Source organism: Gallinula chloropus (assembly GCF_964237585.1).
Source record: "Gallinula chloropus genome assembly, chromosome: 1".
Taxonomy (NCBI): Eukaryota; Metazoa; Chordata; class Aves; order Gruiformes; family Rallidae; genus Gallinula; species Gallinula chloropus.
In genome coordinates, this window is record NC_140085.1 from 66,722,940 (window position 1) to 66,740,585 (window position 17,646).

Sequence of the window (17,646 nt, forward strand, 5' to 3'; positions counted from 1 at the left end):
ACTTTCTCTCCAGCTGCAGCAAGACAGCAGCTGCTGCACCTGACTCTTGCCACCCCTCTGCAGACCTAATCTGCTCAGGCACAGGTCTCACTGTCACAGTATCACTGCTCTGAGCTTCAGTACTCAGAGGGTCTGCAGTGCTGCCCACCTTACTAGCTATGTGTGTGGTACTTTTGCAGAGGAGGTATCAAGAGCTGTGAGATGGTGTCCTGGATTCAGCAAGGATATGGTTAATTTTCAGCAGAAGCTGGGACAGGGCACAGCTGCGACAGGAGAACAAGCTAGCCAAAAGGATTATTGTATACCATATGATGTCATGATCAGTGTAGAAGAGGGCTAGTCAGGGAGGGAGAATGTGTGGCTCAAGGATGTGAGGCTCAGGGATTGTCCAGCTTCAGGACGAGCCTGAGCTGGACGGTTTGAGCTGTGGTGGTGTTGATGAGAAATGGCATTATTGTGCATCACCCCTTTTTATATTCTAAATCCTGCTGTTGTTATTTTCCTCTCCCTGTGCTCTCCCAGTAAACTGTCCTTATCCCAAAATCCATGCATTTTGCCCTTGTCTCCCCATTCTCCTCCCCATCTTGCTGTGAGAGGGCTGAGCGAGCAGCGCAGGGTGCTCAGCAGCCAGCTGGGACTAAACCATGATAGATGGTGTGCAGGATAAAGCAGGGGTATATTGGATGGCAAATGCAGGTAAAGTCTAATTCATGCAATACAGTTCATCTACTCCTTACTGTCCTGCTAAAACTACAAATAGAATGCGTTTACCTACTTCTTTTTTTTCCCCAAAAAATTATTGCACACAATTTGTACTCTGTATTTCTGCGGTAAGCGTTGGAGCCTGGCTGCTAAGATGCAGGAGGCAGCAATGCAGCAGCTATGTCAGTACCCAGCATTCTTCCTAGATGGAGGAATTCTTCTCTAGGGCATCACCATGAGGACAGCAAAAAGCCTGCTTCAAAGGGGTGGTAAAATCATGCTTTCGGTGGTGGGAAATGGTCAGAAGTATCGCAAATCAGAGAGGTGAAGTCCAGGTGCAAAGTCCGTTCTGCCTGGGCTCTGTGGCTCCTCTGCTTCACACAGAGCCAGCTGGGACTGGCTGAGTTATGCAGATGGCCCTGCCCTCACAGAGAAAGTTTCAGTGGAATAATAAATTAACATTTTTCATGCAAACAAGATATTCTAATTAAACAAATCAACCCCTTTCACTGAAAACTCCATGCTTCTCCACAAAACAACCATGAGAACATTTTCCCCACGCCTTCAGTGGATTCACCGAGGAGGAATTCATGCATGAGTCCACACTGATCCTAAAAATTTAGACCCATGCTTGAACAGAGACTGCCAGGTGGAAAAGATTTCGAAGACTACTTAGCATGAAGTGTAGTTATACTAGGACAGCTCCACATGTATCATTCCTTTTATGCCACTATAAAATAATCCAGTCCCTTCCAAACCTGCCTGGGGGAAAGATGGTTAAACCAGAGTAAGAATGCTCACATTGAGAATGAAACCACTTTATTGAAAGGTAATTTAATTTAGACCTTATCATAAAGCAGGAAAATGTCTTTCTGTGGGCAAACTTATAAGCAGGGTCTTGGCACATACTTGCTTTCAGGGGGAACTAAAGCAGATCTATTGTTAGAGGCTGGAAGGTGCTCAGCATCCTGCATTCCCACGGATCCCTTTGATGGGAGCTTTGATAGCAGAAACAAAATACGAGGACTCGTGTAAACCAGGACATTGCTTTCTGTGATGTAACAAGATAGGGAGCTTTGAGAACAGTGATGCATTTGTCACATTTATCTCTCCGTTTAACAAAGCTCCCTATGAACCACTGTGCATTATTCATCAGGTCTGCAGCAGCACCACGGGCACCATTCACGCTCCCGAGATTGTGTTACATATCCGAAACGCACCCAGTTTTCACTGACAAGACCTTTGAGGCTATCCTGTTCCTGTCTGGGAGGCTTCAACCAGGCAAATATCTTTTTAATGAACAGTTTATTCACCAAAAAAAAAACCCCACCCCTATCTGACTGGTTATTGTGAATTTGACTTAAATTTACCAGGTAGCTTTGAACCCCTTTTCAAGTGAAGGAGAGAGAAGAGGCCGTTGTCATTTTAGCATTTTAGAAGAAGATGGTTCAATTCTTCAAGCCAGATTTATGGCAACAGAGGTTATGGACATTGCTCTGGCGATAAGACAACACCATAAGAAAAGCCAGAAAGCCAACTGAGCACCCTTTAGTAGGGTTTGCAATGCTCCAGTATATCCTGATAGCACACGTGCTGTTAAGAACTAACATTGCTTTTACTTCTAGATGGAAATGGTTTCTTATAAAGCCAAAGTGATCTAGGAAAAGCCACCATTCCATCCATGCTGCTTTGCATTTAGGAGAGAAAGCTTCTTAACATTGTCTTTGGACAAAGACCAATAAATTCTTATAGAAGACAGAATCTAAACTCCTTTTACACCTGTGTTTAATATCTGTGATGGTTGAAGACTTCCTTCAGGGTGAATTCCCCTTCAGAAGAGCCATCATTTAGCTTTTCTCACATCTTTTTTTTCTAAACTTTGCATCCTACATGGTCAACACACCTAATCTGTGCCTTGTAGGATGCAGCAGGGCTGCAGCTTCTTCTGAAGTTGTCACAGGTTCAGCTACATGAAAGACAAACCTCATGAACACAACTTCCGTGGGTCTCTGTGCTCTCTGACTTCAAACACAGACAAGGGTTATGCCGACTGGAGGGATGCTGAGCAAACACTGAACCCACTTTTCACACAGAACAGCAGAACTATTCCCTTAATGTGCATATATGCTTTTTTCTTCTTTTTCTACAAGCAGCTCTGTTTTCCCTCTAAAAACCCCCATGAATCAATTAACCTGGCAATTAGCAACTCAAAAGAGAAGCACAGGAACAAATGACCTGCTTTGCTCAAAGGAATGATTGGTTAAGGACCTTCCCTGAGAACTTCAGATCTGTAAGGACTTTCTCCTGAGATAGGGATGGGATAATGCACCTTTTGTCTTTGAGGAAGCTCTTGGCCCTACAGCTACTGCAGGGAAGGTGCACTCTATATGAAGGTGCATTACATTAGTGTAACAACTTCAGCGCCCAGAGATGGGTGGGCTGGTTGGCTGTTTAAATGCAGTGCCCATTCTCCCATAGGAAGCTGGAGTATGAAGCACTGGAGAAATCCCAGACATCTATTAAATGCTTAAAAGGCAAGAAAATTATTGTCTTGAGCAGGTCCTTAGTGAATGGACAGGCATCTATCCATTTGTGTTACCTACCCTGTATGTGTGTTCTGATAGGGCAGTGCCCATCGATGCAGTTTCCTGGGACTGCATCAATGGGAAGAGGTTGGGAAGAGGTTTGCAGAAACCTCCTTGGGGTGGGTTGGTGCTGGCTGGATGCCAGGTGCCCACCAAAGCCACTCTATCACTGCCCCTCCTCAAATGGGCAGGGGAGAGAAAAATGCAACAAAACACTCGTGGGTTGAGACAAGGACAGGGGGAGATCACTCAGCAATTACTGTCATGGGCAAAACAGACTCAGCTTGGGGAAATTCATTTAATTTATTGCCAATCACAATCAGAGCAGGATAATGAGAAATAAACCCCAAATTTTAAAACACCTTCCCCCAACCCCTCCCTTCTTCCTGGGATTAACTCTACCTCTTCTCCCCACAGCAGCACAGGGGGAGACAAGGAATGGGGGTTACAGTCAGTTCATCACGTGTTGTCTCTGCTTTTCCTTCCTCCTCAGGGGGAGGACTCCTCACACCCCTCCCCTGCTCCAGCATGGGGTCCCACTCACAGGAGACAGTCCTCTACGAACTTCCCCAAGGTAACCTGTTCCTACTGGCTGCAGTTCTTCAGGAACTGCTCCAGCATGGGTCCTGCATGGGGTCATGGGTCCCGCATGGGGTCACAAGTCCTGACAGCAAACCTGCTCTGGTGTGGGCTCCTTTCTCCTCAGGTCCACAGCTCCAGCCAGGATCCTGCTCCAGCATGGGCTTCCCACAGGGTCACTGCCTCCTTTGGACTTCCACTTGCTCTGGCACAGTCTTCTCAATGGGCTGCAGAGGAATCTCTGCTCTGATGCCTGAAGCACATCCTCCACCACCTCCTTCACTGACCGGGGTGTCTGCAGAGCTGTTGCTCTCATGTATCCTCACTCCTCTCTTCCTGCTGCTGTTGTGTAGTGGGTTTTTACCATTTCTTAAATATATTATCACTACCAACATCGCTGATGGGCTCAGCTTTGGCCAGCAGGAGGTCCCTCTTGGAGCCCACTGGCGCTGGGTCTATTGGGTATGACAGAAGTTTCTAGTAGCTTCTCACAGAAGCTGCCCCCACAGCCCCCTGGCTACCAAAACCTTGCCACACAAACCAAATACACTCCTTTAATTCGAGTTTCTCATGCCATTTTCTTCAGCTTCCTAAACCCACTTTGCTCTCAACTGACCACTGGCGGAATGATACCAACAGGTTGATTTAAAAGTAATAGTTTGGTGTTTCTGGCATGGAGGAGATCTGATCTCCATAAGGTGTTTGAAAAACAAAGGGATCCCCCCACCCCAACACACCTCATTCTGAGCTTGTAAAGTGTCTAGAAAGGGCAAACCCAGAGACTTCTCCTTTCCTAACACGTGAAAGGTTCCTTCAGAGTACAGTGTATTCTCTCACTAGACTGTGCACATCAACACCAGCAACATTAGCATAGAGCTCAGGCACCACTGGCTCAGGCACCTGCAGCACTGCATGGTCATTGCTGGTCTTTACAGCTGTTTGTAAGGACTGGAGCAGGTCTGCTGGAGAAGGCCGGTTAGTTGCATTCCACTGCCAGCAGGACTTCATGATGCTGTACCTGTAAGATGGAGAAGCAGGGAAGCATCAACACAGAGTTTTGCTACAGGCAAGTCATTTCATATTTAAATTGTCTAGAGACTTCCTCTGCTTCACATGAAGTTCTTTCAATGACCCCTTGAAATTTGGAACCACATAATAATGTGCAGGGACAAAGGCCTGCAGTCGTTGGCCAGGATGCCAGCTATGAGTATGGGAAAAGTTTGCTATTCCCTTTTGAAATATCCACTGGGATTCCTCATGGATGAAAATCCCTCTGAATATTAAGAGACATTATGTTTTCACAGGAGGAAATGTAGTGCCTTTGATCCTCCCCGTGAATGCTTTGTTCGTTTCAGGAAGCATCGCGCAACTTACACAGAGGTTACTCCAGAATAGTCCCACATCTTGCAGGGAGGCAGTGGGGCAACAAAATGCAAGGGCAGGTAAGGAAACAGAAATAAGCACATTTCAAAACCAGGAAAAAAGAGGTTTTGGCAATCAAGACTTCATGCAGCACAATCCAGTAAGGAGATATGTGAGAGCAAGTCTCCTCAGCTAACAGGTTACTATTTTGTGTAGTCTAGACTTAAGGTTCTCTATGTCTCACTTCCATTTAGCTCTGCAGATCTCAAGTTGAATTGTCCATAAAGCAGGTGGCTTACATGGCTTGCTGGCAGCTTGAGGGCTGCTTCATGATGTTCTGTCTCTGCAGGTACAGTAATATTTCAGAAGGTGGAACTTCAGGATAAGGTGGAGCACCTGGAAGGGCAAAACAACTAACAGTATAAAAGCTGTAAGGTAATAATTGAAGATAGCAGCTTCTGTGTAAGAATGCCTTCCTTCCCTGCCAAAGTCCATTTTTTCCCTACCAAAATTTGCCCTGACAGAAAGGCTAAAAGGAATTGCAAGTTGGAGCATACTGGACACTTATTTAAAATGACACAACTGTAGGTTCTACAATTTGAGATTTGGGGACTTGTTAATTTGCTGCTTCCTTACATATTTTTTTATTATATTTAAATCTTCTTACCTAAGGTAATCATTTCATACAGTAGAATTCCAAAAGACCATCTGCAAAAAAAAAATAAAGAAAGAAAAAGAAACCAAAAATTGCTAAGTTTCTACTCTAGCTGGCTTAAATACATACAATGACTAGGCACAACCTGCAGGAATGAGAAGGTAGGAGCTGTAAAGTGGAGCTTTATGCTGAACCTAGGTATGTCTCACTATGGACTTCAGGATGTGAAATGACACACAAGAGAGTGAAAAAAAGACAGGACTGACAGACAGATTAACTTCTAGTCCAAAAATTAAATCATACATGTCTGCCTTGATGCTGGGGGGCTTCTTCATGAGCCGCTCTGGGGCCTGCCACTTGACTGGCACAGTCTGTGTGGCTGAGTTGGCACCGTATGTGTGAGTTTCATAGGCCAGACCCAAACCACAGAGCTTAGCAGTGAAGTTGTGATGGAGGAGGACATTCCTGGCAGCAATGTCACCATGGAACAACTTCTTCTCTTCAAGGTAAGCCTGGAAAGTTGGAAAAGAAAGAGCCTGTGAGAATTTTAAAAGCCATTTTAGCTGACAGAATTTTTCACTTGGTTTGTGCAGGTCTTCCACTCTGTGGAAGAGAGGTGAATGCTCACCAACACAATGCAAGCGTGTTTGGCTCCGTTTTAACATGGTGCATCCTCAGTGCTTAAGCCAAGACTTAGGTCACCATGCAGATTTGTGTCACAATCAAGCAAGGAGGAAAAAAAAGTGCAGTGCATGTGAGCAGACTTACCAGAGCTGCTGCAACCTGCTGGCCAACTTCATATACTTGCCTCTCGGTGAGGTCATAGGGGATGCCATCCATCATCATTACATCCTGGGGAGAGAAGAGCAGGCCATGGATCAAACAAATGCCATAGCTGCAGGGTACCAGGGAATGCTTCCTGCTAATCCAATAAAATGACTGTTATCAAATCTTTTGCTTCCGCAGCTCATTTCATAGTTAGTCATAAACTGACTGAATTATAAGGGTACATGGGTGGGTGATGTTGATGGATGGATGGTTTCCTGGGTAAGACAGGTACACTAGAGACAACTGGTGGGTAAATTTAAGGGTGGAGAAGAGAGTAACAGGTTAGACAGAAATGGACAGAATGACAGTGGAGAATGACAATCCATGCAGATGAATTAAAGGTGTATTATAAATTAGAATGATGAGTAGAAAAGCACATTTGTAATATATGAATGGTAATCTGGTATGAGACCAACAGTCCACCTCTCTTACTACCCTTTCTGTTACAGTGACCATGGGTGATGCCCAAGTAAGAGAAAGAGGATAAGGTAAGTACACAATGCTTTTCCTGGGTAGTTTTTCAGCCCCCATCTGTTTTCAACTTAAGAACTTCCTGGGATGGTTATGGTTTCAACACCTTTTCAGCAACCTTTGAAAGGTTATTTTCCATGAATGTGTTCACTCTTGTATTGAACCCATGTAAAGTTTCAATATCCAGAGCAGCCTGTGGCAAGGAATCCCATTAGCCAACTTCCCACTTCATGAAGTGGTTGCTTCCATTTGTTTGTTCTGAACGTGGCACTTACTAGCTTTATTTGCTACCACTTCATCCTCCTGCTGAAAAAGACAGTGAGCAACCTCTGAATTTAGTGTTCCAGGTGTTAGAGAATCAAGATATGCACCAATTCTTACACCTGTGTAGAATTTCTAGGGGGGTGGAAACAGTTTAGACTGAAATGGATGGACACATAAAGAGATTAAAAGAATCATCTATGACTTTACAGATAGATGCCTATGTGAGGAATTTAAAAAGATATTCTATCTACCATCACTTCTTTTGACTCACCTTCCGACATGTCCACAGAAATGTCAACAGGTCACCAAGAGACACATCCTCCATGATCATATAAAGCGGGAGCTGGTTTACACAGCATCCAACCAGTTCAACAAGGTTCTCATGATGCCCAAGATTCTGATGGAATTTAATCCTTCCCAGGAAATCCTTTACTTCCTGGGGAGTAGCCAGGTCTGAAAGAAACAAAAAAATGATATAAAAAAATAAACAAGCAAACATAACAGACAAACCCAAATGGAGGCAGCAAAGAACAGGATGAGTAGCTTTGCAAATCAACATGAACAGAGATCTCCTTTAGTCCTGGCAAGGCACTCCGACCAAACCCCACCCTGACAAGCTAACGTGACACTGAACACAGCTCGAGCTTGCCCAGCAGTGACGGCAAAGTTCTGCCCAGCATCACGTCTCTGACACAGAGATACGTGCCAAGTGGGTCCCAGCCACGTGCCTCACCTTGTAAAGCTTTCAATATTACAGTCTTAGTCTTCACAGAGTTCCCCAGTTCCAGCTGTGCCCTGTAGATGCTTCCATAGCGGCCACGTGTTATCAGCTGGAAGGTGCCTGGTGAGAGCTTCTCTCGCGGCACCTCCAGTTCCTTCAGAGACAAGCAGGCAGAACTAAGCAGGCTCTCCACAGATGTCTCGCTCAGCTGGATATAGCGCTTCTCTGTCGAGCTGCATTCCTGCTGCTTCTTGTCATTCACTGACAAAAACAAATGCACATGATGCACAAAAACATAAAGCTGAACTTCTGTGGCAGGTGGCAATGCCTGTCCTTCCACCCTCTTTGATTTTGGCTCAGTATTGTTTTGGAAATCAGGACAAAGTGAGGAACCGTTCTTGTATCTTACTTACCCTGGCCCTTGAAGAGGTGAAGGAATTTATTTCCTACTCTACTTGATGAAACAGCAGAACAAGTCTGAAGGCTTCTACTATGTTTAACTGTGTAAACTTTCTAGATAAGATGTACTTGATTCCCATGTGCTGAAGCAATGACTTTTTTACCACCAGCTACCAGTTGTTATGAAAGTGACATGCACAGGGTGTTCTCACAGAGGCCTTATCTTTGTTCTCAATTATTTCCCTTTATATAGGCTGAAAAGGCTTTTTCCTCTACAAACCCCAAGTCAGTTCAGAACCAGACTGTGGTACCAACAAACCCTTCCTTACCCCCTCACCAGACCCTGTTCTATTTCCTGTTGTCCCCACAGGAAATGGGAGACAGCTGCTGGAAATTTCTTAAATGACAGTATAGCAAATAGATTAGGTGTCACCTACATCAAAAGGGCTGTCACTCATAATTACCCTAGTGAAATTCTCCTTGCAGTAACAGATACAAAGTTGTTACACACTTTTCAGCTCTCAAGTAATGTCACCACAGCATGTTAATCAGCCTAAACGCTATGTCTATACTGCAGATTCCTACTCCTCCTGCAAGTGGAGTTGATCAGGGTTCCCAGTTTTTCCTATGTTCACTGGATTGCTGAATACCATTCAGGCTCTTCACAAATGCTACTGCCTAACACTGCTCCAGCAACAGGGCAATGGGGTTGACTTCTGGCCACTGCAACCAATGCTCTTTCCTACGGCTGAAGTACGTTTTCTCACCTTGGTGTCCAGATGATGGTGACTGCTGCTCCTGCTTTGCTCGCAAGCCTCGGCAGTGCAGCCAAAGGATCACAGTCAGCACGATGACAAAAAACCCCACAAGGAGAGCTGGGACAACGATCACTTCAGTCTGGTATTCGCGCACAACTATCAGCAGAAAAAGAAAATGGGAAAGCAAGGAGTAATCAGCACTGCCTGGTACCTTGGTCCTGTATAACTAAGTAACAATAACCCATTTCATGAACTCCCAACCCCGAAAGCATGTGTATCTATCTGCTGTTCCTTGGAACAGCAACTGAAAACTGTTAGTGATGCCACCCTATTTTTTAAAGGTGCTGAGAATCTAAGCTGCATGAAACCACTGGGACTCCTGCACCTACGGTCACTTATTTAGGTGACTTAATGCAGAGGCTAGAAATTATATCCATGTGTAAGGACCATCCACCAGTGGAACAGACCAGCCCTGGCAGAGGAATAGGAGGGGAATGGGAAGGGATGGATATTGCTGTACCACTGCCGATACAGGTGCAATTGCAGGTTCTGCTCCTTCCATTAGAATTATAGGGAACATTTTAAACAAAACAGGGAGTGGTTACCTGCTTTGGATTTGCCCAGAAGACACTGCAATCAACAAGAATGTTGCAGGTAACTGACTCTCTTAGGTCCCCAGGTTTGGAGGTGGTGCTATTTTTGTATAAGGCAAGATCACATTTCAGTTCCCAAAGATGTCAGAAAGTCATTAAATCAAAACCTTACAATACTTGTCCTTAGGGAGGCAGTGGGGAATCTATAGTGTGTCTCATTCAAAGCAGATATAGTCTAAATTGGCTAAAATTATGCAAGATGCATCCCACTACAAAGGGCGCATCCCCTTAAAAGTTTCTACCTTGAGACACAATGCAGGGAAAGCTCTGTCAGATCCTTCTGTGTGGGCTGGAACACAGGTGGAGAAAGTGAAAGGCTTGGCCCACTTTTTAGGAAAGCTGGCCTTCCTGCTCAGCATTTGAACACCTATGAGGGAATCTGTGACTCTTACCACACAGCTTGTCGTTGCTGTTGCATTCCAGTAGCATGCGCGTGAACCTCTTCACACCTCCTGCCATGTTCAATTACAAGCAAGTGGGTCTCTCACCTCTGTCCTCTGCAGACACAAAGAATATTAATCAAATTTATCAGGAGGAAGGATGATTTATGAAGCAACAGGTGAGGTGAATATGGAGCTTTCTAGCCCTTACGATCGGTGGCCGTGTGAAGAAGCAGCACTGGGACTTCAAGGCTTAGAGAATGACACAGGATATCCACTTATCAAATCCTATGAGTGGTAGCTTGCATGAAGAGAGAGATTTTAAGATTAAGCTTCTTCTACAGTTCTCCACAAGCCATCAAGTAACCCTAGCCCTAAAGGTTGGCACATGCACAAAAATTCATTGTCATGAACAGCTCAGACACACCCAGCTAACACACTTCTGAGATGACAAAATGGCTCTGGTGCCTAACAAAAGAACAGATCAGTAGCACACATACAAAATGCCTGTTGTTCTTGACTACAGCCCCTGCCACAAGTTGTGTTATTCCTCCACAACAACAAGGAAGGAGAAAAAAAGATCCTAGGGTCATTAGGGTTCTCTGGTACCGACTCCTTAATGCTGCCAGATCTATAGGTAATTTGAAGCACAACATCTGGACCTCTTTGGGATTTTGGTTGAAAATCCAGAGCCTGTGCAAACATGCACCTTTCCAGCTGTAATTTCAACTATCAATAATCTCTACAAGGCACATCTCTGCCAGAATCACAGCTGTTCTGCATTACAGAGGGAGATTACCCCTGCAGAAATTTGTATTTCAGTTCAAATGGGTGTATGTGGTTTTGTTTGTTCTCCAGAGAACACTGAGTATTCTAGAAGATGCTCCACTGCTACACTAAGTATACTTACAATCTTTACTGAGGGCTGAGGTCATATGATAGGAATAGGCTCTACAGTGCTGCACTGATTTACATCAGCAGAGGACCTGGACTACTATTTCTAAATTGCAAAAATCTATGTGGTGAAGAGTGATGACTGATGCTGAAAGGCAAGGCAGGTACATTTACTGGTTTTATAAACACTGCCAAAAAGTTTAAGACTTAACAGCTTCACAAACCTTCTAGAACATTTTATAGGCATTGGGACTTTTATCCTGGAGGTACTTACTTTATTTTAAGCTATGAGTTCAAGGCAATTAACCTCAAAGGCAATTTTTAATCATAATATATGGCATTCCCGTTGATATCAATATGGTTTTATGGAAGTTGGTGATGTATGAAACATTAAACAGAGTTTGTTCTCATGCCCAAAGTGCTTTATCAGTTGCAGAACAGAGGCAGCACAAATAGGAAAATGGAATATATCTGCACTTTAGGTCTGCTTCATGGCCACAAAAAGTCTGTTTCATTTTTTATTTCCTTTGATTATCAATGTACTAGCAAATTCACCTGGTTTCAGGGTGTGGCTACGAGATGAATCCAGTCAAAAGAGCAATAATACAGCAACAACATCAAGCTTTTCAAGTGCACTCTGAAAGCAAGCACACTGAGTCAACCCACCCTGGCTATAACATATACACACACAAATGCACAGGTGTTACTGAAGGAGGAACAGTCCCAGCTTCTTTCACTCTTGGATACACAGATATGAACAGACATGGTGGCATCACAGGAAAAGAGACTTCAGCACCATTAGCCAGCAATCATGTGCTACAATCTGAGCCATAAACTGCCCAAGCTCCACCTTAAGACCAGAAATGCACTCTTACATTTAAATGACGTGCATGCACAGGCATGTGTAAGGGGACACACACACCAACATGTACTCACACAGAAACATACTCATACAGTCACAAAGACCCATGGAGAAAAGCTTGGACACAGCAACCATGACTACACCAGGACACTGTCTGTAAAAGATTCCTACCTACTCCCTTCTGCACCTCCACCAGTGATGCCAGAGCACAGCACCCATGTTTTCTAACCACACGCAGGGCAGAATTATGGGATCCAGAAATAACAACGCTGGCAGCCACCAGTGTGCTATTTGCACTGGCACTCCTATTTGTTGTTACTTATGGAGCCACAGAGATGTAACCACTGGAAAAGTCTGATTAAACAAGTCCATTTACTCCCTGTGTGTCTGTCCTCTTGCAAAACTCAGGAAGCTGGAAAAGAAGTTACACTTAAAAGGATAATTCTACAAGTGCCTTTCAGTGCTACTTTCCAGGTCCAGACCACCTGAATTCTCATAATTAGCTCTTTCTGCAGCTTACTTGTCTCTCAGTTAACCTCACTGCAGTTCCTAAATTTCCATCCTCACGAGTGGTAGCTCAGAAATACACAGATCTCATCTTACTCTGATTTCTCCCTCCTTCAGTTGAAACTCATTATTTTTGTTGTTTACCCAAAGCCTGGAATTTCCACATGCAGTTTTTTCATCAGGTCCTCTACTGTGCAGCACATCAATGTGACTTAACACCTTACCTAAGGAAAATAGTTGGCAGTGCAACACAAAAATCAAGCACAATAGATAATGAGCACTGCAACTAGACCACTCTTCTTGCAGAACACCAAGGCTCAAGGTAAAGGTGGTTCATTCCCGCTCAGTTTCAGGCTCCAAAGCCTTCCTTAAAGACACCTCCCCTTTGATAACAGTGACCAGAAAGCAAATTAGCTTTTCTAGAACAAACCTTCTCAACACAAGGGACTGAATGGGAGCAACAAGGGGCTCTGAAGGTCTTTGTAAACGAGCTTTGAAAAAGGTATTTGTTCCCCTCACTAGAGCTCAGTGAAGCTCAGTGAAGGGAGCAACAGGATTTCCGATGAACAGACTTGGGGAGATGTGGGAGCTTTTGCTGTGGCAAAGGGAAACCAGTTGGAATCAAGGCAGACACAGTGGCCTCAAAGGGCAACACTCCACATGTATTAAAAACGTTCAGATACTACACAGTTACAAGCAGACTGCAGAAAATATGTCTGTCTTTGACTAACACCTGAATCCAAAGCCCCACATCCAAGCTAAATATACAACACAGACCCTGGTATCCAGAAATAGCAGCAGTGGCTGCTCTCAGGCAATGAGAGAGGCAAGGCAAAACCTTAGCAGAAGCTAACCTGCAGCCAGCAGTGTCTGCAAACTGCTACTAGCAGACTGTTTGGTGAACTATGCATGGCACAGCAGTTTCACAGCCCGGGGACTGTTTATTAGCCCCTATATCTGCCCTGCGCTGACACGGCTCCTCTGTGCCTGTTTGCCAACAGGATGAACGCTGGGGGAAAGGTGGTGCTTTGTTTTCAGCAGTGTTTGTTTGCAAAGCACATCTGCTGCCCTGGCGATTGAAACAAAGCACAGAGGGTGGCAGGGGCAGGGCAGTAAGAAGCTGAAAGATGGCAACTGTGGCAGCCCCAACACCGAGGCTGAGTATGGTGTTGTGGATGCAGCTGAGCTGAAGTGCGCGCTCACCGGTGCCAAAAGGGAGCGAGTATCTCTTCTCTCTGCCTTCTTATCACTCCTGCCTTTGCTCCCAGCTGTGCACCCGATCACTTGATAAACTTACTCAAACAACTAAGCAGGAAAAAACCAACTTTTCTTTTGCCATGGTAATTTGCTGCCATTTTAGTGAGTGGTATTAGTTCACCAAGCAGTTAAAAACCGCAGGCAGGAGGAAGTGGCAGGAGCACACACCCAGCAGCACGAACAGGGAAAATGGATCTCCCACTACCCAGGGTGGTGAACAGTCAATTTGCACTGTGAACCCACCCCCTGTGTCATCACAGCATAAGCCCTACTATGGTTTTCCCAGTCCCTTGTCATTCATTCCCACGTGTACACTGTCCCCTTAGTGCTAGCGGCAAGCATTCACATGGCAATGTGGTAAACTGGATTGGGAAGGTGAGCTGCCCTGAAATATGCAATCCTCTCTCATGTTTTATATGGACTTAATTTCTCATCAGGCTCAACTTATGCTATTTAAAGTGTCAGGACGCAAAAGACAAGAAGCCTGAGTGACAGGCATTGTGGTGAAGACTGAGAAGAAAGAGAAACACCAAGTCTTATGTGCCCGTGGAATATATGGTAACAGGCAGCTTGAGGGCTGCACGCACAGAACCTGCCTGCTACTTGCTCCTGCCGTGTTCAGGAAAGTCAGGTGCTGAACATATTCCTGGTAAATGCACAGTTTTGCAAGTGAATATGTCTGACTTGGGAACTAACAGTTCCCATCATCAGTCCAAATGCATAAATCCCTGAGTACTGACAGCTTATTCTGTCTAAAGAAACGGCTGATTAAATTAAATATGACAAAAATAAAGGTTAAGATTCACTTGGATCTTCATTAGCCCTTTGAAACTGCTATATGACCTGATGTGGAAGTTCATGTGGTTATTTCTCCAGACTTTCTGGCCTGCATTAATCGCTCACCGTTGTAATATAAAAATACCCTTACAGGAGTTTTTCATGCACTCATCATGAGGATCAACTGTAACAGGGCTACAGGCATGTGAAGAACAGCTGAGTAGTTACTCACTTCAGTCCAGCATACTGCCTGCTAAAAGACAAAATAAATCCTTTAACCATGACACCTTCTATTTCATTTCTTACAGTGGCAGAACCACACTCTTAAGCTTTTCCCAGTCACCATTTCTGTACTACTACTACTATTATTTTCCTCCTCTTTTAACTGACCTTTGAACATGGCCACCAGTCAAGGCTTTAATGCAAAACCACACTGCCCCTGCCATGCAGCTGAAGGGGACTGAAGCTCCCAGGGAACTGCAGGAACCCAAATGGCAGTGAAGCCACAATGTGTAGGCACAGGACAGCTGAGCAGCTGTGGGCATTAAATGTGAGAGAAGAGGGAGAAGAAAATCACCATGGACAAACAAACAGCAAAACTGAGATTATTTTTTCCCCTGTAATATCCACCATTTTACTAAAAGCAGCGTCCAAAACAAGTAAAAAACAAGTCCAACTTGATGCCATAACCTATTTCTGCAAAAAGCTGTGCATTTGTTAAGACTACATATCCTGCCTCTTCTGGCTTCTGAAGATCTCAGGTCACGACATCTTTGCATGGTCCTTCCTAGACCATCCAGTCACCTCACCATAAGGCACCTCTGGGCTATCAAGCAGCATCTCCAGCTGTGTAGAATGAGAAATTCTGGCCAGTCGACCCAGGTTACAAAATACCAGGGCCACCTCATTTGTGGCCTTCAACAAAGATTACTGATTATGTCCTGTGGCTTGCTGTACTGACTGTAACAATGTCTCAGTTATAAAGACTGGGTACTCTAACACACTTCCTGCAACAGCTGCTAGTTGTAACATCCTGTAAGGAAAAACTGAACTGTTTCAAAAAAAATCACATACAGCCATTCAAGATTTTATGTTGATCAGCAATTAAAAGCAGTACCTGAACCTCAAACCTAGGCTATCTGCTACCAAAGCATATTAAAGGAGTGAAACAAAATTAAGCTGACCGTTTCTGAAGAGCTAGACCATAAAGTGAACAGCAAATAATGAGATCCGTGCTGCTATTTGAGCAGGTGAATTACTTAGGGCAAATCTGGCTCCTTTTCAAGGGAGCAGAAAAAAAATAGGCAAAGTCAGCAGTCTCTAAGAGGACTCTGTACTGCTGTGCTTTTATGCTAACAAGGTTAGTCCAAACTGGCACCATATCAGCAGAGATATGCAAGTCCTCACAGTGCTAAGTTTTGCTTAATCTCAAAAATTAATTTACCTGTGCAGTGTGAGGAAGTCTGAGTACAGAAGTGTGAAACAGTACAGAGACTGAATGGTGATTAAGACAAAAATAGTTTTTTTCTAATGCAGACACAGCCCACTATTGTTTCTGAAAAATAACATGTATCTTGATCACACTCCCTCTGAATTAAGGCCACAAAATGTTATTCCTCACATGTAATCTGCAAAAGAAAAGTTAAAGTAATTTTTAAAAATGAGGAATACATCAGCCTTCCCTTAGTGAGTAAGCAGGCTGTTTGGAATACAGAAAGTCTAGCAGCAAGACTCCCAAAAGCACAGTCTTACCTATGACTCTCTCTTGTAGTCAAAATCACAGACTACCTTTGCAAATGCCTGCCATTCTGTCTCTTTCTTACTGACTGATGCTGGTTTTGGTGCTAACTGCCAGTACTAAGCCTGTATCAAATGAAGCCCTAGCACAAACTCAATACAGATACTCTGAAAAAGCTATGACAGGACATAAGAATGAAGGTGTTTGCCAAAAGAAAGAGAGCTATATATGTATGCACACCAAACCCACTGTGTGATAACAGTACTCCACGATATCACAGTGCTGCGTGACAGCTTCAGATCTGCTTTCCTAAATGCACAGCCACAGGGAAACTGAACTGAAGCTGTGCATACTTTAGCTTCACAGTTTCCCAACTTCTGGATGTTTCTTGGGTTTTAATTTAATTTAATTAATTTAATTTTCAATTTTGTTTATAATTTAATCAGTAGTTCATGCAGGTGCACACACAGACACACGCAAACAGGCGAACACATGGAAAAATCTAGCTATCTGCACCACTGTGGGTTAGTTTCCTTACAAACAACAGTGATGGAAGTCAAATGCTAATCAGTCCTGATCCCAGCCCTAGGCATGTATTACATAACCACACACGGAACATCCACACACATGCATGCATACGCATAGCTTTGCCCTCTGTTGTTTCAGCGAAGCGAGACTAATTTTATATGCAACTTATTGCCTAAGTTATTTTCTGCCTGCTTGAAATGTGCCTAGAAGTTCTTCCATTTAAATCAGCTTGCACTTATTTTTCTCAACCCCCAATACCATTACGCTCACAGAGATTTATTACTGTAAGTAACGTCAGTACAAGCAATAGGCAAATGCACAGATCTATAGACATACAAACACAGAAGTACAGACTTTAAAGTACAGCTATATCCTAGTCCAGGTCGCATTTATTTTAATCAAAATCTTTTTTACAAAAAAAATAAATATTCATTAGCTAATCTCCAGCAGTGTTTTCACTCACTTACCTGAATTACACCACTTCTCTTGCCCTGGGGAAGTCTTTTCCCGAAACTCGCCTCCTGCCAGCTCCTAGTTCGTCTGAGGCCCCTCCTGATAACGCTGGTGGTTGCCTTGTGTGGTTGTAATTCTTATGACTAAGTTCCTCCTCGCTGATTTTCCTACTCCAAACCTGCCCAGCGTCAGCTCCTTATTCCTCAAGGTCTCCTCGGCTGTCTCCCCAGGGAGATTGCGTGAGTGTATGTCCAACACCCGAACTGGGGAGCT

The 17,646-nt window shown here is 44.1% G+C and overlaps 1 protein-coding gene across 1 annotated transcript; it reads right to left on the reverse strand.

The window, feature by feature from the left end:
* Window positions 1-3,576: 3,576 nt before the first annotated feature.
* On the reverse strand, window positions 3,577-17,591 carry STYK1 (serine/threonine/tyrosine kinase 1). The gene is made up of 10 exons (XM_084275412.1): window positions 17,388-17,591; window positions 10,370-10,474; window positions 9,334-9,480; window positions 8,180-8,428; window positions 7,718-7,899; window positions 6,652-6,735; window positions 6,187-6,395; window positions 5,896-5,936; window positions 5,528-5,624; window positions 3,577-4,884 (listed from the first exon to the last, which is right to left on the reverse strand). Exons 2-10 carry the CDS (start codon window positions 10,434-10,436, stop codon window positions 4,680-4,682), a joined length of 1,281 nt encoding a protein of 426 aa, XP_084131538.1. The 5' UTR covers window positions 10,437-10,474; window positions 17,388-17,591; the 3' UTR covers window positions 3,577-4,679.
* Window positions 17,592-17,646: the final 55 nt, after the last annotated feature.

Bases quoted from the DNA above. Each gene is read 5' to 3' on its own strand.
- STYK1 (XM_084275412.1), bottom strand. From the start codon at position 10,436: ATGGCAGGAGGTGTGAAGAGGTTCACGCGCATGCTACTGGAATGCAAC. The intron at 7,900-8,179 runs GTGAGGCACGTG...TGTTTCTTTCAG, and splicing joins AATATTGAAAGCTTTACAAG to ACCTGGCTACTCCCCAGGAA. The intron at 4,885-5,527 runs GTAAGCCACCTG...TCCATCTTACAG, and splicing joins TCAAGCTGCCAGCAAGCCAT to GTACAGCATCATGAAGTCCT.